This window comes from Bombina bombina, chromosome 1, assembly GCF_027579735.1.
Source record: "Bombina bombina isolate aBomBom1 chromosome 1, aBomBom1.pri, whole genome shotgun sequence".
Lineage (NCBI taxonomy): Eukaryota > Metazoa > Chordata > Amphibia > Anura > Bombinatoridae > Bombina > Bombina bombina.
In genome coordinates, this window is record NC_069499.1 from 424,355,384 (window position 1) to 424,380,168 (window position 24,785).

General features: G+C 38.1%; 1 protein-coding gene across 1 annotated transcript in view; it reads left to right on the forward strand.

Moving 5' to 3' along the window:
- Nucleotides 1-24,785, forward strand: part of SLC4A10 (solute carrier family 4 member 10) — a 432,482-nt gene that overhangs the window by 173,065 nt on the left and 234,632 nt on the right. The window contains exons 4-5 of the mRNA XM_053698366.1: nucleotides 2,806-2,944; nucleotides 3,081-3,241. Of these exons, the coding sequence (XP_053554341.1) occupies nucleotides 2,806-2,944; nucleotides 3,081-3,241 (300 nt within the window). The remainder of the gene's footprint in view (nucleotides 1-2,805; nucleotides 2,945-3,080; nucleotides 3,242-24,785) is intronic.

Here is a 24,785-nt window from a genome sequence, read left to right on the forward strand (position 1 = left end):
TTGGATCATTGTCCTGCTGTAAGACTCATGACCTCTGACAGAGACCCAACTTTCTGACACTGGGCCCTACATTGCACCACAGAATTCTTTGGTAGTCAAGACATCCAGTGCCTGAAGCTGCAAAGCAACCCCAAAACATCAGTGAACCTCCAACATGTTTGACTGTAGGGACTGTATTATTTTCTTTAAAAGCCTAATTTCTTTTTCTGAAAACAGTAGAATGATGGGCTTTACAAAAAAGCTATTATTTTTTTCGTCTGTCCACAGCACATTCTCCCAAAAAGGATTTTGGCTTCCTCAGGTAAGTTTTGGCAAACTCCAATGTGGCTTTTCTATGTTTCTGTGTCAGCAGTGGGGTCCTCCTGGGTTGATCGAGGTTCTTTATCCACCATTTGAACAATCCTTCATTGAAATCTTTGATCAATTTTTCTGTTTCGCCCACCTCCAGGGAGATTAGATACAGCGCCATCATTGCCATGGGCTATAAACATCTTGACAATGTTGCACACAGTAGACACGGGAATATTAAGATCTCTGAAGATGGACTTGTAACCTTGAGATTGTCCATGCTTTTCCACATGTTTTGTTCTCAAATCTTCAATTCTTTGCTGCTCTTTCTCTTCTCCGTGCTCAGTGTATAGTCAATTTTTCAACATTTTAACTGGTTGCCAGTGTGATTTCTATATTGTCAGCACCTGTTAATTGATACAGTGGAGTTTAATTACAAATTACAGGAGCATCACAAACTTGGAATGCAATTATTTCTTACAATTTTTAGAAGGTGCCAATAATTTTATCCAGTCCCTTTTCAGAGTTTGCGTGGAATGTGTAAGATTTGGCTTTTTTTTCTCCACTTTTTTGTGTCATACCAATACAAACAAAAGAAATAAACATAAGAGTGCCTAAACACTTATAATTGCAATAATTTTTTGGGCGAAGTAGTGCATTATCTGACAGAAATGCAGGGTTGCCAATATTTTTGGACATGACTGTATACTTGTGTATATATATATATATATATATATATATATATATATATATATATATATATTAACAGTATATATATATATATATATATATATGTATATATAAAAGAAAGACTGAAGCAATATACATTTAATAAATAATCTAACTGTAAAGCTGCAGGAGTTAGAATAACAAAAATTTACATGGAAATAAAGGACTACAGCTGGATACGTAAAGTGATTTGCAATAATATGCTTGCTCTGTATAGACCTGGTATACCATTCATTTCTATGTCACTTTGAAGGATTGATGATTAGTATCTAATAGGTTATGTTAAAAGAAATTTAAACAGGCATTATACTAAATAAAATAATTAACTTGTACACAACTTTTCCAATTTACATCTATTCGGAAATTTGCTTCATTTACTTGGTGTACTTTGATGAATAATAAACTTAGGTAGATACATAGATCATCAGAAGAGCATATGTATTAACCATCCCGCTTCCGGTGCTATTGTCACAGGTTGTGAGGTATGTCCCGCCACCCCACCCGCAGCCCCTCAGTGTCCCAAATTCTGACTAAGCCCAGGCCATGCACCGCCCGACATGCTTACGAACCTCCCAGACACATTCACAAACCACCCATATACCTTCCCGTCCACATGTAACCACGCCCCTCCGGCATAACCGGTGGACCACTAATCGCAAGCTGTTAATCACCCAATTTCCCAGAAATCATCTGGCAGATGTGCGTGTCTTCAGCACTTTATGGCAATTGTGTTTGTAACAGTATATAACATAGCTATAAACATTGTTGCAAACACTGCTGATAAAGATGTGAATAATTCTTAGGTCATATGAGCTTACGTTTACTGTTTAACAAAGGATACAGAGAATGAAGCAACTTTTATAATCAAAGTAACTTTATTGTCCCTTTAATAATGGATATAGATTTTTTTTTACGAATTACTTTTATTATTTATTTTGTCTGTTTTCCTATAATCTAACTCTGATAATTGAGGTACATATCAGATGATCCAGAAAAAACAACCACATCATCATCATTTTATATTTGTCACCAACAGACCAAATATAGTTAGAATTATATAACCAGATGCAGTATCAGTAGATTTTTGGCTTTGGAGTAATTTGGAGCCACTTATGCAGCCTGCAAATGCAAGTTGCGAAGCAGAGGCCATAAAACACTGTTTCTTAATCCATCTGTGTCTAATTTGTTTGGGATGATTGACAAGCCCTGCTTGTTTGTGCAGTAATAAATGCAGGCTGCTATACTGACCCTAAATGCTGGCGGACAGGTTCCCTGAGTGGGAACCTTGTCTGTCCCCAGCTTATTAAATAGACTGAGAAATAGGACTTCAAGACTTAGATACACAGTTTGATGCAACACTCTTTGGCAACTAATGGTTATAACTGGTAGGGAAGCAAAGTAAGAAAAATACTTATGTACCATATACATATTCGATATCATGTTTAGCTAATTCTGAAATAATCTATCACTCTGAGTACTTTCTCATACTTCTATTACAGTCCTGAGAGATGGGTTTACATTATATTCATTAGTTTTAATAAACTCACCTTGTTTTGATATATCAGACCAGTACATTTATTTTTATGTGGTACTGATCTGATATGATGAATTACCAAGTTATTCTTCAGGATCCTCTTGGCCTTTAAATAAGCCCATTCCTCGGCTCAGGGGCAGGTGTTAATTCTTCAAGTCATATATTGACTGCTTGTCCAGTCATGTTGCTTAGCATTTTAAGCAATATCACCATAGCCACATTTATTACTATTTTACAATGTGTTTTGTTTCTAGACACACCATCACAAAGGGTACAGTTTATTCTTGGAACAGAAGATGATGATGAAGAACACATTCCTCACGATTTATTCACAGAGCTGGATGAAATCTGCTTACGTGAAGGGGATGATGCTGAGTGGAGAGAGATGGCAAGGTGAATAAAGAAAAAAATCCATATGAAAATCTAAGCTGATTCAGAAGCCCAAAATAATAATTACTTATTGCCTTTAATTGCTTGAAATGTTCTTTTAAATGTTAGAATGTTGATTTATATTTGTTTTATTGGTTAGATGGCTTAAATTTGAAGAAGACGTAGAAGATGGAGGAGAAAGATGGAGCAAGCCATATGTCGCCACATTGTCACTTCATAGTTTGTTTGAGTTGAGAAGTTGTATTCTGCATGGTACGGTTCTACTAGACATGAGAGCTAGCACATTAGAGGAGATTGCAGGTACTTTATGAAAATGCATGTGTCTTGTAAATGTATGTGATTCATTTAATCTTTATTTTATATGCATCTCACACTCTTCTAAGGGCATATATTTAGATAATACTAGGGCATGCAACTTTATCATTTTTGGAGGTTGGTGGAGACCTAAGTGAAGTCTTCAGGGTAATAGTTTAGTTTTTCTCCTAGCCAAATTATGCAGCATTTGCTATGTGCTGTCATGTAACACATTATCACTATATTACTGTTTAGCTATCAATATCCTTTACATATACCCTTTGCTAAATGTGTCCCATTGGGCTAGATTTATGGGGTGTTGAGGAACCTTGTTAATAAGCCGATCATGTATGCAATTTATTAAAGGGATACTAAACACTAATCATTGGAACTTTCATTATAGAACCTAGGTTACACTGCAGGTGTCTAAAGGAAAGTTGCTGCACATGTGCAAATATGTCAGCACTGGAAGCTATAAAAAGATACATTTGAACATGGCAGCACTCATGATGACTAGAGGGAGATAACCTCAACACTATGCTTATAAATTGTGTTTAGTGTTAAATGTCCATTTAAGCCACTACACATATCCTTCTAGTGTATGGTTAATGGGCATTCCTGTCTTTAACATATATAGGGCCAGATTAGAAGTGGAGCAGTATTTAACACTCCCGCTCTTACTAGAAGTAAGCTTTTTGCACATGTTGTATAGAGCTCGTATTACAAGCTGAAAGTAAACTGTTTTTTACATGAGCACTAGCCCGATGAGCTCAAAAAATATTTTTTTAGAATATCGCGGGCATTAACATTGCATATTCTCAAGTGCGCTAACCCAACATGAAAATATTAATATTTCACATTCCAATGTTCTTTACATAGAATAATATGTTCTATTTATTAAAAAATACATATTTCTACATATATCTGATGGTATTTTGGTACAATATATATCTCTACCTACATATACTGTATATATATATATATAAATAAATGAATATCTATTTAGAAATATTTAGAAAATTTTTAGCTATGTGCAGAACATTGTAATGTGAGATATTTACAGTAAATGCACAGTGTAACACTTTATAAAAAAATTATATTGCATAAATATGCTTTTTCATCTACTTAAAGGGACACTGAACACAATTTTTTTTCTTTTGTAATTCAGAAAGAGCATGCAATTTTAAGCAACTTTCTAATTTACTCCTATTATCAATTTTTCTTTATTCTCTTGCTATCATTATTTGAAAAAGAAGGCATCTAATCTTTTTTTGGTTTCAGTACTCTGGACAGCACTTTTTTTTTTTTTTTTTTTTTTTTTAATAATTTTTTTATTGAGGTAAAATGGCATACAAACATAAAATTGCAGAGAAAAAAAAAAAAGAAAACATCATGGCAACATGCCAATTTGACATACATCTGGATTTACATGGGGAATTAAACAAGCATGTCTTCATATCTGTAGAGTCTAAGGATATCTATACCCAAAGGTACATTTTCTAGCCATGTATATTACCTCATTTTATCTAAGTGCATTGTCAAAAGGACAAATAACATAGAGTGAAACAACCAACTATATAAAAGCCTAATCTCAATAAACAATTTGCAACATATGCAGGCTTGTGCTTGTCCATGATATAGTCAACAGAACTTCTAATACTTACAGTTCAGTTTGGGCAACAGAATATGTGTTAGCAAAAAAGGAAAAAAAAGAATATATAGGTAATGGGTAGAGAATGGGAAAAACGTTAACAGGGCCACTCCTTGACCCAGTGCTAAAATAATGTTGTCTCTGCCTTAAACAGTTTGAGGGGGAATCATTATATAGCACCTGATATGTATTAGACCCTTACTTTAGAGGTACGCCATCAAATTACTCTATATGGTTCAATACACTGTAGTGGACAGCATGTCTAGAACAGGCTAAACTATGAATGTAGCCCAAAAATATATACATGAAACTACATACATTCAAACACACAGGACCACACAATGAAATAACCTAGCATACCAAGCATCACATCTGTACCCTAATATAATATTATGTGCAGTTTGCCACAGAGCCCCCCTAATATGAGCTAAACTAGGGATGAAGCCCACTTCAGCTGACCAGTAGTGGGCAATCTTAGCCCATGAGTATATCTAGTAAATGATAGGCGAAAGTAAGGGATTATAGCTATATGTGCCCCTTTTAAGATGAAGGGGTATTCTTCATTGTACTTTATGTAAATTATGCGAGTGTTATTTTCTTAAGGGCATAGTTTATCATATGAAATCTTATGGGGTCTAAGCTATTATTAGGAACCCCCTACCTCCATTAGCTAACATTGAATAACAGTATCATTCCTACATTAAAGCTATAATAACATGACACCCCATGAGTTTTTACATGTTATATGGGCCAGCATGAGCCCTCATTCAGGGATATCCTGAGTTAAATAAACTACCATTCTAAGATAAGACAAAGGAAATATAGCATAATATTTGTATAATGCCCCTGAATCGGTTGACCAAGTACTGCTTTACTCAGGGAACAGCAATGTCATCTTATACTCCCAATATAGCAGTACATAGCAATACTAAATATGGCAACATAAAGTACACTGGTAGGCAGTCTCTGGTTGTGAAAGGTAAACAGAATTGTATGGGGTTCAAAATATGATTCTTGTATTAAAGCTGTGATAACATGATACCCCATGAAAATTTGCATATTATATGAGCCAGCCTGAGCCCTCGTTCAGGGATATCCTAAGTGAAATAAACTACCATTTGGAGACGAGATAAAGGAAATATAGCATGTTATTTATATAATGTCCCTGTATCAGCTAACCATGTACTACCTTACTCAGGGAACAGCAATGGCATCTCATAGTTCCAATATAGCAGTACATTGCAATATTAAACATGTCAACATATATTACACTTGTGAGCAGATTCCGTGAAGGGAGTACGTGGCTCTTGTAAGCAAGGTGTCGTCCCCAGACCCAATAGCAGAAACAAAAGTCTCGGTGACCACAAAGGTACAGCTCCCGTTTGAGGCCCGACAAGTAGCCCAAAATCAACCGCTGCCCCATTGCGCTGACTGGGGCCACAGATCATTACCCAATGCCGGTCCGGAAGGCATAGCGCACAGGCACATCTTGACCTCGTGTGGACAGCCAGAAGAGATCTCTGTCAAACGGCATCAGCCCGACAGGCGATGAATACGGGGACCAGTCTACTTCTTTTTTCGGCAGCAAGGATCCTTTGACAGGTAAATATCTATGACCAGATGTCAGCAGTGCAGGCGGGATAAGGAGGTCTTCCCCTATCTTCCACTCATCTCGCATCTCGCCTCGATCCCGCCCCAGGGAGCCGGCCGCAACTCCCCGGTCAGGATCCAAAACAGGTAAGAGGCTCACAGAAAGTCCCGGCTGCACACAGGCATCTATGTCCAAAGTGACATGTGGATGCATGTCCTTTTTTGCACTGTCCCACCCCTGAGACTGCTTCGTGCTCCCTTCTCCTTCGCTCCCTGCTACTTTCATCTGAGTACGGGTAAATGCCATGCTGGATAGGAGGCTGTCGCATCTTGCCTGCATTAGGTTTTCAAAGTCTGTCATCCAGCCTTGTATGGCCCCAAGCAGGTCAACCATTTTCATATTTATAGATAGTGTGGAAGAAGATCTGAAAAGTGTCTTCGCATACCCGGTTCCCCGGGGGGGGGGGGGGGGTGCTGAGAAATTACCTCCGTAGAGGCCGCCAAAATTAAACTTCAGCGGTCCGGTCTGAGAGACCCTGAAAGTAGAAAGTAAAAATATTGCCTTGACCAGCAAACTGTTCCCTGCCAAATGAATCAGGATTCTATGCTGGATGGCGTCCAAATATATCAATTACATGGCGGAATGTAATTTACTCTGTCAGAGCTCACAGTTTTGCGGCCATCTTCAGCCAAAGCCCGGACACGCCCCCTGGACAGCACTTTTTTATTGGTGGATGAATTTATCCACCATTCAGCAAGGACAACCCAGGTTGTTCACCAAAAATGGGCCAGCATCTAAACTTACATTCTTGCATTTCAAATAAAGATACCAAGAGAATGAAGAAAATTTGGTAGTAGGAGTAAATTAGAAAGTTGTTTAAAATTTAAAAATTTCATGCTAAATCTGAATCAAGAATTTTTTTGGGTACAGTGTCCCTTTAACTCCAATGCACTTTATATATATATATATTATCGGTTATTTGTAGAGTGCCAACAGATTCTGCAGCGCTAGATATATATACACACACATATGTATTTATGTGTTTATATGTATTCTAGTCCTAAAGCCCGTGTACACGGGCCATTTTTTGCAGTACAGCGGTCCCACCCCTTGTTCTCCCCCCCCTCTATTTTGCTCTCTCTCTTCCCCTTCCCTTTTGCTCTCTCTCTCCCCCTCTATTTTGTACTGTCTCCCCTCTCTTTTGCGCTCTCTCTCTCTCCCCCTCTATTTTGCTCTCTCCCCCCTCTCTTTTGCTCTCTCTCTCCACCCTCTTTTTTGCTCTCTCTCTCTCTCTCTCTCTCTCTCTCTCTTTCTCCCTCTCTGTTGCTCTCTCTCTCACCCTCTCTTTTGCTCTCTCTCCCCTCTCTTTTGCTCTCTCTCTCCCCTTCTCTTTTGCGCTCTCTCTCTCTCCCCCTGTCTTGCTTTCTCTCTCTCCCCCTCTCTTTTGCTCTCTCTCTCTCCCCCCTCTCTTTTGCTCTCTCTCTCCCCCCTTTATTTTGCTCTCTCACTCTCCACCATCTTTTTTGCTCTCTCTCTCTCCCTCTCTGTTGCTCTCTCTCTCTCCCCCTCTCTTTTGCTCTCTCTCCCCCTCTCTTTTGCTCTCTCTCCCCCTCTCTTTTGCTCTATCTCCCCTTCTCTTTTGCTCTCTCTCTCCCACTCTCTTTTGCTCTCTCTCTCCCCTCCTTGTGTTTTGCACTCTTCCTCCTCTTTTTTGCTCTCTCCCATTTATTTTGCTCTCTCTCCCCCTTCTCTTTTGCTCTATCCCCCCTCTCTTTTGCTCTCTCTCCCCCCTCTCTTTTGCTCTCTCTCCCCGTCTCTTCTGCTCTTTCTCCCCCTCTCTTTTGCTCTCTACCCCCTCTCTTTTGCTCTCTCTCCCCCTCTCTTTTGCTCTTTCTCCCCCTCTCTTTTGCTCTCTCTCCCCCTCTCTTTTGCTCTCTCTCCCCCTCTCTTTTGCTCTCTCTCTCTCTCCCCCTCTCTTTTGCACTCTCTCTCACCTTCTCTTTTGCCCGCTCTCTCTCTCTCACCCTCTCTTTTGCTTGCTCTCTCTCTCTCCCCCCTCTCTTTTGCTCTCTCCCCCCTCTCTTTTGGTCTCTCTCCACCCTCTCTTTTGGTCTCTCTCCCTCCTCTCTTTGGCTCTCTCTCTCTCCTCCTCTCTCTTTTGCTCTCTCTCTCCCCCCTTTCTTTTTTGCTCTCTCTCCCCCTCTCTTTTGCTCTCTCTCTCCCCCTATCTTTTGCTCTCTCCCTCTCTCTTTGGCTCTCTCTCCCCCTCTCTTTTGCACTCTCTCCCCTCTCTTTTGCTCACTCTCTCTCCTCCTCTCTCTTTTGCTCTCTCTCTCCCCCCTTTCTTTTTTGCTCTCTCTCCCCCCTCTCTTTTGCTCTCTCTCTCCCCCTATCTTTTGCTCTCTCCCTCTCTCTTTTGCTCTCTCTCCCCCCTCTCTTTTGATCTCTCTCCCCCCTCTCTTTTGTACTCTCTCTCATCCTGTCTCTTTTGCTCTCCCTCCCATCTCTTTTACTCTCTCTCTCTCTGTCTCCCCCTCTCTTTTGCTCTCTCTCCCCCTATTTTGCTCTCTCTCCCCCTTCTCTTTTGCTCTCTCCCTCCCCTCTCTTTTGCTCTCTCTCTCCCCTCTCTTTTGCTTTCTCTCATCCCTATTTTTTGCCCTCTTTCACCCTTCTCTTTTACTCTCTTTCACCCCTCTCTTTTGCTCTCTCTCACCCCTCTCTTTTGCTCTCTCTCCCCCTCTTTTGCTCTATATCTCCCCTCTTGTGCTGCTCTCTCTCTCATGCAGACACTCAGACAGAAACAGCAGCTCCCGCCCGGCCCCAACCCCCTCACGCTCAGACTCCGCCCCTTCACACCCAGCTCCGCCCCTTCATGACACAACTCCACCCCTTCATGGCCGGCTGGCTCCACACCCTTCACAGATTAGTTGTTCCAGCAGCCAGCCCAGGTCAGTTTGTTGAAGGCCAGGTGTGTTTGTCCTTGTGCAGTCTGTACTGCGCATTACAGCTTTGGACAAACACACTTGGCCTTTTATATTATAGGACATATGCCTGTAAATATTTAAATACATACATAATCATATAAATACATATATTAACACATACAGTATCCCAAAAAAGTGAGTACACCCCTCACATTTTTGTAAATATTTATTATATTTATTATATTTTTTCATGTAACAACACTGAAGAAATTACATTTTGCTACAATGTAAAGTAGTGAGTGTACAGCCTGTATAACAGTGTAAATTTGCTGTCCCCTCAAAATATCTCAACACACAGCCATTAATGTCTAAACCGTTGGCAACAAAAGTGAGTACACCCCTAAATGAAAATGTCCAAATTGCGCCCAATTAGCCAATACTCGTTAGTATTACAAGGTCTCAGGTGTGAATGGGGAGCAGGTGTGTTAAATTTGGGGTTATCGCTCTCACACTCCCTCATACTGGTCACTAGAAGTTCAACATGGCACCTCATGGCAAAGAACTCTCTGAGGATCTGAAAAAAGAATTGTTGCTCTACATAAAGATGGCCTAGGCTATAAGACGATTGCCAAGACCCTGAAACTGAGCTGCAGCATGGTGGGCAAGACCATACAGCGGTTTCACAGGACAAGTTCCACTCAGAACAGGCCTCGCCATAGTTGACCAAGGAAGTTGAGTGCACGTGCTCAGCGTCATATCCAGAGGTTGTCTTTGGGAAATAGATGTGTGAGTGCTGCCAGCATTGCTGCAGAGGTTGAAGGGGTGGGGGGGTCAGCCTGTCAGTGCTCAGACCATATGCCGAACACTGCATGAAATTGGTCTGCATGGCTGTCGTCCCAGAAGAAAGCCTCTTCTAAAGATGATGCACAAGAAAGCCTGCAAACGGTTTGATGAAGACAAGCAGAATAAGGACATGGATTACTGGAACCATGTCCTGTGGTCCAATGAGACCAAGATAAACTTATTTGGTTCATATGGTGTCAAGCGTGTGTGGCAGCAACCAGATGAGGAGTACATCTGGAAGTGTGTCTTGCCTACAGTCAAGCATGGTGGTGGAAGTGTCATGGTCTGGGCCTGCATGAGCGCTGCCGGCACTGGAGAGCTACAGTCAAGCATGGTGGTGGAAGTGTCATGGTCTGGGCCTGCATGAGCGCTGCCAGCACTGGAGAGCTACAGTTCATTGAGGGAACCATGAATGCCAACATGTGCTATGACATACTGAAGCAGAGCATGATGCCCTCTTTCTGAGACTGGGCCGCAGGGCAGTATTCCAACATGATAACGACCCGAAACACACCTCCAAGATGACCACTGCCTTGCTAAAGAAACTGAGGGTAAAGGTGATGGACTGGCTAAGTATGTTTCCAGACCTAAACCCTATTGAGCATCTGTGGGGCATCTTCAAATGGAAGGTGGGGGAGTGCAAGGTCTCTAACATCCATCAGCTCCGTGATGTCATCATGAAGGAGTGAAAGAGGACTCCAGTGGCAACCTGTGACGCTCTGGTGAACTCCATGACCAAGAGGGTTAAGGCAGTACTGGAAAAAATTGGTGGCCACACAAAATATTGACACTTTGGTCCCAATTTGGACATTTCCACTCACTTTTGTTGGCAACGGTTTAGACATTAATGGCTGTGTGTTGTACAGGCTGTACACTCACTACTTTACATTGTAGCAAAGTGTAATTTCTTCAGTGTTGTCACATGAAAAGATATAATAAAATATTTACAAAAATGTGAGGGGTGTACTCACTTTTGTGGGATACTGTATGTATATATATATATATATATATATATATATATATATATATATATATATGTGTGCAATTTTTTTTAAAATAATTTTTATCAGACTGTATTATTATGATTTAACTGTACATTGTAATGTATTTTTGATGTGTTTTGTGATACTTTTTTGTTTAAAAAAAAAACAGTTAACCAGAGCTCTGAAGACACACTATCATAATGCGCGTTAATTTAATTTGTGCTCAAGCGATCGCGTTTACTTTCATCTTGTAATACCAGCCATAAACCCGATGCACACAATCATCCGTGATCAACCCCTTTTCGCTCACCTGTATATTATGTAGAATTATTTGGCCCTGAGTATTAGAACAATAATGTTATTATCGTATAGTTACTTAAAAAGTTGAAGAATGTATTCAAATCCTCATCTTTAGATATTCAGTGTGACTAATCATATTATGTAAAATTAAATTTCAATCCACATAAAAATATTACCAGCAAAACTACACCCGTTTAGTTAGATGCCTATAAAATTGAGCCTTGCAAATTCTCCACTATTCTAAGTATTGTATCGGTCAAATCCACAGCCTTTACAATGGTCCTTTCAATCCTCTCAGTATAAACTACAATTGGAAGACGCTACAAGTTTAAATGGCTGCCCCACAGAGTCCTCTTGCCACAAATTACAGCAGAATAAATATGCATCCTTAACTCTTTAGGTTCTTAATTCTTTATAATAAGAATGCTCTAGAGTGACCCCTATTGAATTTATGTAATTCCAATTTTAAAATATGCAATATACCTTCCATTTATAATTCAAAAAGAGTACCTGCATAGTGTATTGCCTTCAAAACGTTTAATTAGTGCATTCTAAAATTCAACCCCCTTCTCTTTCTATATAAGGGAACTGTTTCCTGCCTTTGCATTCAGTTGAATGCTTTACCGCTGCATATACACACACACTATCGGCTCCGCAGCCATTTTCACATGATGCATCAGCCACCTGTGCACTGCTTCGGAATGTCAACCAATGAAATAAATTTTTGTGCATGCCTACACAATTGTTTATTATAATTTAATAAAAATATAACATTGCCTTTTTAGATATACTCAATGAGCAGAGATTAAAAATAGTAAATACAAAGGATTCAGCTAATATCATACACATTAGTTTTTAATTACAAATTTCTATAATTGCATTGGCTAAAGTCTTATATCATACTATTTTAGGACCTTTAATAGAGTATATATAATGCATCCTATAATAGTATCTAAATTAATATAATATTGTGGCACCATTGTAGTAGTACATTGTTCATTTTGATTGGTCAATAATTTTGACTTTGTACCTTAAATTATTGGATAATATTGGTCAGCTCTGATGGTATCCAGCATGTTTGTCATGAACCTGGCCAGGACTACCACAGTGAATGCATAAATCCAACAGTGAAGCATAAAGGTGGGAGAGGGATAAAATGGGGCTGCATGAGTGCAAAAGATGTTGGGAGATGTCATTTATAGATGGTACCATGAATACCAAAATACTGGCTTACAAGTTGACTCCCAGGGGCATATTTATCAAGCTCCGTATGGAGCTTGAAGCCCCGTGTTTCTGGTGATCCTTCACCTGCTCTGAGGCGGCGGACAGAACTCGCAAGAAATCAACACGATCGAATACGATTGGGTTGATTGACACCCCCTGCTAGATTGGCCGCAAATCTGCAGTGGGGCTGCATTGCACCAGCAGTTCAGAAGAACTTCTGGTGCAATGATAAATGCCGACAGCGTACGCTGTCGGCATTTATCGATGTGCGGCAGACATGATCCGTAATATCGTCCATCCGCACCTTGTTAAATTGTTAAATAGGCCCCCCAGTCTCCAGAAGCTTGTGAGAAGAGGAATATTCCAGCATGGTAAAGATCCCAAGCAAACTGCCAAAATCACAAAAGAGTTTCTAAAAAATCAAATAGTGAAAACAATGACCTGGCCAAGTATGTTGCTTGACTTGAATCCAATAGAACAACCTTTGGGGTATTTCAAAAAGCAGCTGAAAAAAAATTGTCTCTGAAGAATGGCAGAACATCTCTCTATAAATATTTGCAACACTGGTATCTTCTATGCCGCGGATTAAGTCTGTCTTCAAAAATAAAGGTGGACATATGAAGTATTGAAAAAATTAAAGATTTGAATCTCAGTAATGAAAGGTGTACTGCATTTTGTTGCATTGAGGATCCTTTTTTAATATAGTAAATCTAAACTGTTCAACTTATATGTAATGCAATTACTGTAAGGTGATACAGTTTTGAATCATTTGACATTTACGTGATATTGCACAGTGGGGACTCACTTCTGTTGTATGCTAGTATCTTTAGATATTTGTCTAAATGAGTGTTTCTACAATTACTCACTTTCATGTTTTGTGATAAAATATATATTTAACTACATTTCAGAGGGACGCTCTACACCGGAATTTTTATTGTTTAAAAAAATAGATAACCCCTTTATTACCCATTCATCAGTTTTGCATAACCACAACTGTTATATTGATATATGTTTTACCTCTGTGATTACCTTGTATCTAAGTCTCTGCAGACTGCCCCCTATCTCAGTGCTGTTGACAGACATGCAGTTTAGCCAATCAGTGCAGACTCCTAAATAACTCCATTGGAGTAAGCACTATGTTATCTAAATGACACACATGAACTAGTACTGTCTAACTGTGAAAAACTTTCAAAATGCTCTGAGCTAGGAGGCAGTTTTCAGCGGTTTAGAAATCAGTTAGAGCCTACCTTAGCTTTAGCTTTTCAAAAATACCACAAAGGGAACAAAGCAAATTTAATGATATAAGTCAATTGGAAAGTTGTTTAAAAATGCATGCCCTATTTCAACCATGAAAGTTTAATTTTGACTAGACTGTCAAACAAAAGTTATATTTTATCTCGCTCATTTTGAATATGGCATTAGCTAAAAAGTAAATTTAGATATTTGTTTGAGTGCTTCTAGAATACTCTCTTTCATTTGTTTTGAAATTAAAAAACTAATTACCATATGATTATACATTGGGCTCTTAGAACTCAGCTAAAAGTTGTTATTTTATTTTCTAAAGCTACATATTCCATTTTATTATAGTTGATGTTGGAAGATATTTCAATGTATCACCTCTACATTATTTAAACTGCACCCTCCTAAGCCCAGCTCAATCCTATCTTAATAGTCCAACCCTGCTCTAGCTTATATTAGATTGTATGATTGTTTTACCATATATATGGGTCACTATTTCTGTATATACTTGCCATTATATGGTATATTTGCTGTTTCTGGTGATTGGTGGCTACACACATATGCTTCCTGTCATTGGCTCCCCAGATGTGTTCAGCTAGCTCCCAGTAGTGCTTGCTGTTCCTGAGCCTACCTATGTTTACTCTTCAGTAAAGGATACCAAGATAATAAGCACATTGTATAAGAGAAGTACATTGGAAACTTGTTGACAATTGCATGCTCTATCTGTGCCAGGTTATTTTTACTAGAAATCCACCAATCATAGCATGGGAAGAAGGAAACAATAGTGGTTTAACATAACATTATAAAACAATGCAATACATTCATTTTTTTTTTCAAAATGATAGCTCTATATACTGAATAAGAATAGGCTAAATTGCACTTTATTTACAATGCAACTCATCCATCAGACAGATGTTACCTGGCATCATTTTGCTTTTATTTTTGACTTTCCAGATTGCAATGTATAAATTACATAGATGCAGATTACTGAATTTCCAAAGGATCTAATTGTATGTTAAAAAAACTTACATTAATCTGCATTTATTGCTATTAAATGCTATACACGAACAGGTCTACAAACGATACATGCACACAGACTGTCACACACAGATGGTTTGGCATATTGAGCTGCAGAGTTAGATTCACAAGAGTTCTTTAAATAATTGATAATATTCAATATTCTGTAATAATGTGAAAAGGATATAATATAGCGTAAGATTTTATTTTCAATGCCTCATAATATAATAATTTCCATTAAATGCCTAAAATTAAAGGGGCATTGTACACCAACATTAATCTATGCTATTTAAATAAAGCATTAGATGTAGATAACATTTGCATTTGACATGCATTACCTATTTTGCAGCTAACTTTCCTAAAAATGGTAAAAACCATGCAGGATGTTTCACTGAATATGTATACCTAAGTACTATACACTTATATACTCTAATCACTGCCTACAGCCAAGAGGTTATTAACTGACATGCCTGACTGAAGCTGCAGCTGCACTAAGTTATATGAGGTCTGTAGAGAAACTGTTGTTTTATTTGTAAAATACACATAACTGCCTAATACTCTACAGCTTTGTCACTGTTGTTTTATTTGTAAAATACACATAACTGCCTAATACTCTACAGCTTTGTCACTGTTGTTTTATTTGTAAAATACACATAACTGCCTAATACTCTACAGCTTTGTCACTGTTGTTTTATTTGTAAAATACACATAACTGCCTAATACTCTACAGCTTTGTCACTGTTGTTTTATTTGTAAAATACACATAACTGCCTAATACTCTACAGCTTTGTCACTGTTGTTTTATTTGTAAAATACACAGAACTGCCTAATACTCTACAGCTTTGTCACTGTTGTTTTATTTGTAAAATACACAGAACTGCCTAATACTCTACAGCTTTGTCACTGTTGTTTTATTTGTAAAATACACATAACTGCCTAATACTCTACAGCTTTGTCACTGTTGTTTTATTTGTAAAATACACATAACTGCCTAATACTCTACAGCTTTGTCACTGTTGTTTTATTTGTAAAATACACATAACTGCCTAATACTCTACAGCTTTGTCACTGTTGTTTTATTTGTAAAATACACAGAACTGCCTAATACTCTACAGCTTTGTCACTGTTGTTTTATTTGTAAAATACACATAACTGCCTAATACTCTACAGCTTTGTCACTGTTGTTTTATTTGTAAAATACACATAACTGCCTAATACTCTACAGCTTTGTCACTGTTGTTTTATTTGTAAAATACACAGAACTGCCTAATACTCTACAGCTTTGTCTGTCTCCCACCTCCTCTGGTAACACTGTGCAGCTCCTCACCCCCTCTCCTCACTGGACTAAACTTCTCACAGACACTTCTCTCAGAAACCATCTCCTTCTAATCATATTTAAAGGGACCGTAAACACCAGAATTTTTGTTGTTTAAAAATGTAGATAATCCCTTTATTACCCATTCCCCAGTTTTGCATAACAAACACAGTCATAATAATATACTTTTTACCTCTGTGATTATCTTGTATCTAAGCCTCTGCAAACTGCCCCCTTATTTTAGTTCTTTTGACAGACTTGCATTTTTAGCCAATCAGTGCTGACTCCTAGGAGCTTCACGTGCCTGAGCTCAATGTTATCTATGTGAAACACATGAACTAACGCCCTCTAGAGGTGAAAAACTGTCAAAATGCTTTCAGATTAGAGGCGACCTTCAAGGTCTAAGAAATTAGCATATGAACCTCCAAGGTTTAGCTTTCAACTAATAATACCAAGAGAACAAAGCAAAATTGGTAATAAAAGTAAATTGGAAAGTTGCTTAAAATTACATGCCCTATTTAAATCATGAAAGTTTTTTTTATTTTTACTTGACTGTCCCTTTAACTGAGAAGAGTGTGATAAGTTTAGCTCCCTGTGTGTAAAATATAATAAGAAAATCAGGTAACACATTTGAAAGAAGCGTTTAACAGCCTTCCCAGAGGAAGCAAAAGTTAAGTGGGAATAGGAAAAGTAAAACATGATGGCTGATTGATTCATAATTAATAATGAGTGCCTAATATGTTGAAAAATATATTTTCCTATAAAGGCCTAAATTACAAGTGGAACATAAAAATGTCAGTGCTATTGTATGGTAACTTCATTGAGCATAATCAAAACCACTTCTATTTTTGCTCCAGATTTGTTTCTTATTGCTCAAGCAGCTATCTTGTGCGTGCTAACATCTGCATGTCAAATAGATTTCTATGGGGGTGCACAGTAACATTCGTCAGATAAAGCTCAAATGCTAATGGAGATCATAAAATAATCTCAAGTAGAGTTCTCATGTGCTATACTTTTTCAATAAAAACTTAGGGCTAGATTACAAGTGGATCGCTATTTATTTCTCATGGTCAAATGTTAACTCTGCTAGCAGTAAGCTTTTTGTGCACCTCGGGTTGCATGCGTATTGCAAGTTAAATGTAAAATGTTTTTGTAAGCGCACTGCTGGTTAGAATATTGTGACCGCGTTAAGGTATTCTCCCATAGGGGTCAATTTATTAATGTGTGAGCGGACATCATACGATGTAGCGTATCATGTCCGCTGCACATCGATAAATGCCGACAGCATACGCTGTTGGCATTTATCATTTATCATTGCACCCTGCAGATTCACGGCCAATCACAGGGGGTGTCAATCAGACCAGGCAGACAGGTGTACGGAGCTTGATAAATTGACCCCATAGACATCAATGGAGTGCAAAAGGGGAAAAAAAATCTGACACCCAACAAGTCGCGCAAACCCGATTGCGTTTAACCGAGTGCGCTAACCCAACATGAAATATTAATAGTTGTCATTCCAATCTTCTTCACATAGAAGAATATGTTATATTAATTCATAAATACATATATCTATATATATATCTGTTTTTTGTAAAAAATATATATAAATATATATAGCCAAAGCACAGGAAGGGGTATATGCACTCCTACCAGCTACCATCAGCTGCCAGGGTGCTCTGTAGAGAAATTAATCAGCAAAATAGGAGAAAGCACTTACTGGTCTTCAGACAACAAATCCAAGAAAATTATTTTATTAGTGACGTTTCGGGACAAAATAGCGTCCCTTCCTCTGACCACCAGAAGCTACAAACAAACTAAATGCCTGTTAAGCCCTCCCCTAAAGAGGCCACCAATGAAAGGAGGCCGTGTGCAAACATATTCAGACTTTACAAATTGACAGAATGTGTGATCACCTAAACCAATATAACATAACAAATATGTGACTAGTGTGTGTTAATAAATGAACAAGGTGTACTGAAATACATGAAGTGTACAAAAATACCTATGTGTCCCTCATCCGGAGTCACTGATAACAAACATCCCTGGCACAGTGGGAGCCCACATATGGAACATTCCAAATCCGATATCACCAAATATCATACGCCCCAATGGGAGTTACCAAAATCAAACATAAACAAATAAACAATATGCCCGATCTGAATCTTAAATCATCCAATTGAAGTAGTGTAAATAAACCCCAGAACATCAGCACGAGATATATGCTTAATGCATCCAAATAAAAAAACTCCGGGTCAATATAGCATATTTAAACCGATCATAGTGAAACCCAGCCACACCTACTATTGCCTGATTGGTCAAAGACAACGATACAACAGAACACTGATAGGCTCACTACGGCAATGTGTGCGCAGTAGTAAACAAACCTAACAGATCATCTGTTTAATTCCTCACGAGATATATGCTTAACGCTTGCGAATCAGAAACCTCCGTGTCACTTTAGCATATTAAAACCAATCGTAGTGAAAACCAGCCACACCTACTGTTGCCTGATTGGTCAAAGACCACGATTTAACAGACTGCTGATATGTTCACTACGGCAATGTGTGAGCAGTAGTAAACAAACCCAAAAAAATCATCTGTTTAATCCCTCATCATCCAAACCACTGCATCATACTGTCAGATCGCATCAGACAGCCATACAGTAAAAAACCCCTAAGCAGTCAAACACTTCAATTTACACAGCATATCATCTCATAAGATGCTGTGGGCATCAAAGACACACATATTAATGGCAATGAATGCCCCATAAGGTGACAACATGTTTAGCTCATTACACATAGAGTCCCCAGTATCGAGATAAGAATTCCAACATAACGCGATCAATAGTGTGTATCAAACAGACCGTAATCATAAAGGATTAATGGCAAATGGCCCCAGTGACAATCCAGCAGGCTGATACCTCCACATAAATAAAACTCCAATAGTCAGGGAAACGACCGCCCACGGTGCTGTATCGTAACCAATCACCACGCTACCTCTTGTAAAACACCGCATATAAACAAAACCTATCGTGATAATCACCACTGATAGGTCTAAAATAACCAACGTGTCCAGGTCCAGAGGACCTGAAAAACTATTTACTATAACCGATCCTTAAATAGAGCACCAATTTACAACCTAAAATGAAATAAAAAATAAACCAAACCTTAGACAGTGTAAGGAAAAAACAAAACAAAACCTTAGACAATGTAAGGAACCACTAACTCGGTCCAAAACATATATCACACAATTTAAAGCTAAAGAGCTCAGTGTATCAAAAACATAATAACAAATAAATATAAAACAATAAACTACCATCTATTGTGCGTACCAAAAAAGTCAAATATAACACAAAAAACAAACCGCAAGCCATACATCCCCTTATATGTCAGGCTAAAGGGGCACAAGGTCCCCCATAGAGGCTCAACCACCGCCAGGCGAGGTTAGAATCAGGACAAACCATAGAGATCAAAGACCTACAAGTTTATTAATAGTGATATGTGCACATAAAAAACAATATGCAAATAAAATCATATAACCCCAAAATAGGGCCAAAGCTAAAAACAATTGGTCTTATACATAAATCAAATATAATATAAATTACTATTGTAGTATATAACTATTCTGTAGAAATACAGTCCAAGGCAGGGTCAAAGCTAAATTACAAGCTGGACAATGGAGGATATTGCATGAAATACATTCAAATTTACAGCACAATCAGAGCACAGGAGAAATGTGCTGAAACCATAAAAAGAAGAAAAAAAGGAAGAAAAAAGAAAAGCTAAGAAGAAAGAGAAAAGGAAAAAAAGGAAAAAAGGAGGAAAAGAAGGAAAGAAAGGAAGGAAATGAAGAAAAGGAAGGGAAAAAAAAGGAAAAAAGAAGAAAAGAAAAAAAAAAGAAAAAAGAGAAAGAAACAAGAAGAAAAAGAAAAAGAAAGAAAAAGAACAAAGAAGAAAAACAAACAAAACAAGAAAAAGGACCAGAAAAAGAGGAGAAGAAAAGCAATAGAAGAATGGCGTCATGTACTCTCATCAAGGTAAGGACCATGAGCTCTCATGTTAGGCCAATCATAGGTCATCATAAGTTCCTCATAGAAAAGACTGCCAGCCTGATTGTGTATTCAGTCCTCTAGGAGCTAGAGTTCCAAGTTCATGGATCCATCTCGCTTCTTTCTGAAGAAGAATCTTTGCTCTGTTGCTCCCTCTGTTTGGGACTGGAACGTGATCGATTATACGGAACCACAGATCTGTGACAGTATGTTGATTTTTCAAAAAATGTCGTGCCACTGGTTGTTCTGCTTTCTTTTTGTTCAGGGCCGTCCTAATCGCTGACCGATGGTTCGCTATCCGGGTCCGGGCATCGTCAGTGGTCTTACCCACATAGAATAATCCACAAGGACAATTCAGAAGGAAGATAATGTGTGTAGTTGTACAGGTCAGGAAGTACTTGATATTGTATCTTTTTCGCCTCTCCGGATGTTGGAACGTGCTGCCTGCATGCATACTGTTACAGGTCACGCAACCCAAACATTTGAAACAGCCTTTCTTGCGTTTTAACCATGACTGTTTTTCAGTCGGTGAGTGGTAATCCGCTTTCATCAGATGGACCTTTAAGCTCCTCCCTCTTCTGTTGCCGTTTACACATTGGAATGCCCCACGATTAGCATACAGAAGAGGGAGGAGCTTAAAGGACCATCTGATGAAAGCGGATTACCACTCACTGACTGAAAAACAGTCATGGTTAAAAAAAAGAAAAAAAAAAAAGGCTGTTTCAAATGTTTGGGTTGCGTGACCTGTAACAGTATGCATGCAGGCAGCACGTTCCAACATCTGGAGAGGCGAAAAAGATACAATATCAAGTACTTCCTGACCTGTACAACTACACACATCATCTACCTTCTGAATTGTCCTTGTGGATTATTCTATGTGGGTAAGACCACTGACGATGCCCGGACCCGGATGGCCATCGGTCAGCGATTAGGACGGCCCTGAACAAAAAGAAAGCAGAACAACCAGTGGCACAACATTTTTTGAAAAATCAACATACTGTCACAGATCTGCGGTTCCGTATAATAGATCACGTTCCAGTCCCAAACAGAGGGGGCAAAAGAGCAAAGATTCTTCTTCAGAAAGAAGCGAGATGGATCCATGAACTTGGAACTCTAGCTCCTAGAGGACTGAATACACAATCAGGGTGGCAGTCTTTTCTATGAGGAACTTATGATGACCTATGATTGGCCTAACATGAGAGCTCATGGTCCTTACCTTGATGAGAGTACATGACGCCATTCTTCTATTGCTTTTCTTCTCCTCTTTTTCTGGTCCTTTTTTCTTGTTTTGTTTGTTTTTCTTCTTTGTTCTTTTTCTTTATTTTTCTTTTTCTTCTTGTTTCTTTCTCTTTTTTCTGCTTTTTTCTTTTCTTTTTTTGTTCTTCTTTTTTTTCCCTTCCTTTTCTTCATTTCCTTCCTTTCTTTCCTTCTTTTCCTCCTTTTTTTTCCTCCTTTTTTCTTTTTTTTCCTTTTTTCCTTTTCTCTTTCTTCTTAGCTTTTCTTTTTTCTTCCTTTTTTTTATGGTTTCAGCACATTTCTCCTGTGCTCTGATTGTGCTGTAAATTTGAATGTATTTCATGCAATATCCTCCATTGTCCAGCTTGTAATTTAGCTTTGACCCTGCCTTGGACTGTATTTCTACAGAATAGTTATATACTACAATAGTAATTTATATTATATTTGATTTATGTATAAGACCAATTGTTTTTAGCTTTAGCCCTATTTTGGGGTCATATGATTTTATTTGCATATTGTTTTTTATGTGCACATATCACTATTAATAAACTTGTAGGTCTTTGATCTCTATGGTTTGTCCTGATTCTAACCTCGCCTGGCGGTGGTTGAGCCTCTATGGGGGACCTTGTGCCCCTTTAGCCTGACATATAAGGGGATGTATGGCTTGCGGTTTGTTTTTTGTGTTATATTTGACGTTTTTGGTACGCACAATAGATGGTAGTTTATTGTTTTATATTTATTTGTTATTATGTTTTTGATACACTGAGCTCTTTAGCTTTAAATTGTGTGATATATGTTTTGGACCGAGTTAGTTCGTTACATTATCTAAGGTTTTGTTTTGTTTTTTCCTTACACTGTCTAAGGTTTGGTTTATTTTTTATTTCATTTTAGGTTGTAAATTGGTGCTCTATTTAAGGATCAGTTTATAGTAAATAGTTTTTCAGGTCCTCTGGACCTGGACACGTTGGTTATTTTCGACCTATCAGTAGTGATTATCACGATAGGTTTTGTTTATATGCGGTGTTACAAGAGGTAGCGTGGTGATTGGTTACGATACAGCACCGTGGGCGGTCGTTGCCCTGACTATTGGAGTTTTATTTATGTGGCGGTATCAGCCTGCTGGATTGTCACTGGGGCCATTTGCCATTAATCCTTTATGATTACGGTCTGTTTGATACACACTATTGATCGCGTTATGTTGGAATTCTTATCTCGATACTGGGGACTCTATGTGTAATGAGCTAAACATGTTGTCACCTTTTGGGGCATTCATTGCCATTAATATGTGTGTCTTTGATGCCCACAGCATCTTATGAGATGATATGCTGTGTAAATTGAAGTGTTTGACTGCTTAGGGGTTTTTTACTGTATGGCTGTCTGATGCGATCTGACAGTATGATGCAGTGGTTTGGATGATGAGGGATTAAACAGATGATTTTTTTGGGTTTGTTTACTACTGCTCACACATTGCCGTAGTGAACATATCAGCAGTCTGTTAAATCGTGGTCTTTGACCAATCAGGCAACAGTAGGTGTGGCTGGTTTTCACTACGATTGGTTTTAATATGCTAAAGTGACACGGAGGTTTCTGATTCGCAAGCGTTAAGCATATATCTCGTGAGGAATTAAACAGATGATCTGTTAGGTTTGTTTACTACTGCGCACACATTGCCGTAGTGAGCCTATCAGTGTTCTGTTGTATCGTTGTCTTTGACCAATCAGGCAATAGTAGGTGTGGCTGGGTTTCACTACGATCGGTTTAAATATGCTATATTGACCCGGAGTTTTTTTATTTGGATGCATTAAGCATATATCTTGTGCTGATGTTCTGGGGTTTATTTACACTACTTCAATTGGATGATTTAAGATTCAGATCGGGCATATTGTTTATTTGTTTATGTTTGATTTTGGTAACTCCCATTGGGGCGTATGATATTTGGTGATATCGGATTTGGAATGTTCCATATGTGGGCTCCCACTGTGCCAGGGATGTTTGTTATCAGTGACTCCGGATGAGGGACACATAGGTATTTTTGTACACTTCATGTATTTCAGTACACCTTGTTCATTTATTAACACACACTTGTCACATATTTTATGTATCAGACACTAAATATGTTTTGGTTTAGGTGATCACACATTCTGTCAATTGGTACAGTCTGAATATGTTTGCACACGGCCTCCTTTCATTGGTGGCCTCTTTAGGGGAGGGCTTAACAGGCCTTTATTAGTTTGTTTGTTTGTAGCTTCTGGTGGTCAGAGGAAGGGACGCTATTTTGTCCCGAAACGTCACTAATAAAATAATTTTCTTGGATTTGTTGTCTGAAGACCAGTGAGTGCTTTCTCTTATTTTGCTGATATATATATATATATATATATATATATATATATATATATATATATAATTTTATATAGGATAAATATATAGGAATATCTATTTAAAATACTTAAAACATATTCCCCCATGTAAAGGACATTTTAATGTGAAATATTTACAGAACATACACAGGCAAACACGTTATTGAATGAATATTGCATAAATATGTTTTTTCATGTTTTCAGCTGCAAAGGGCTCCAATGCCCTTACATATATAGATATATATATATATATATATATACACATATGTATATGTGTTTATATGTGTATATATGTGTATATATGTCTGTAAAGACATATATATATATACATATAAATACATAAATACATATGTATACACACATATATACAGTATATATATATATATATATATATATATATATACATTCATGCATACATAGATATACAATTGTAGACATGTATATAATTATATATATGTATCTCAGTGTTAAAGCCCTTTGCAACTTTTTTAGTTCCTGACACCGAAGACCTCATATCTTTGAGTCCTTATAACTTTTTATTGCAATTGCTTTTTTTTTTTTATTAGTTTTATTATGAGTGTAGCTGTATATTTAAAGGGACAGTCAACACCAGCATTTTCGTTGTTTAAAAAGATAGATAATCCCTTTATTACCCATTCCCCAGTTTTGCATAACAAACACAGTTATAATAATACACTTTTTACTTCTGTAATTACCTTGTATTTAAGCCTCTGCAGACTGCCCCCTTATTTCAATTCATTTAACAGACTTGCACTTTAGCCAATCAGTGCTCACTCCTCAGTAAATTCACGTGCGTGAGCT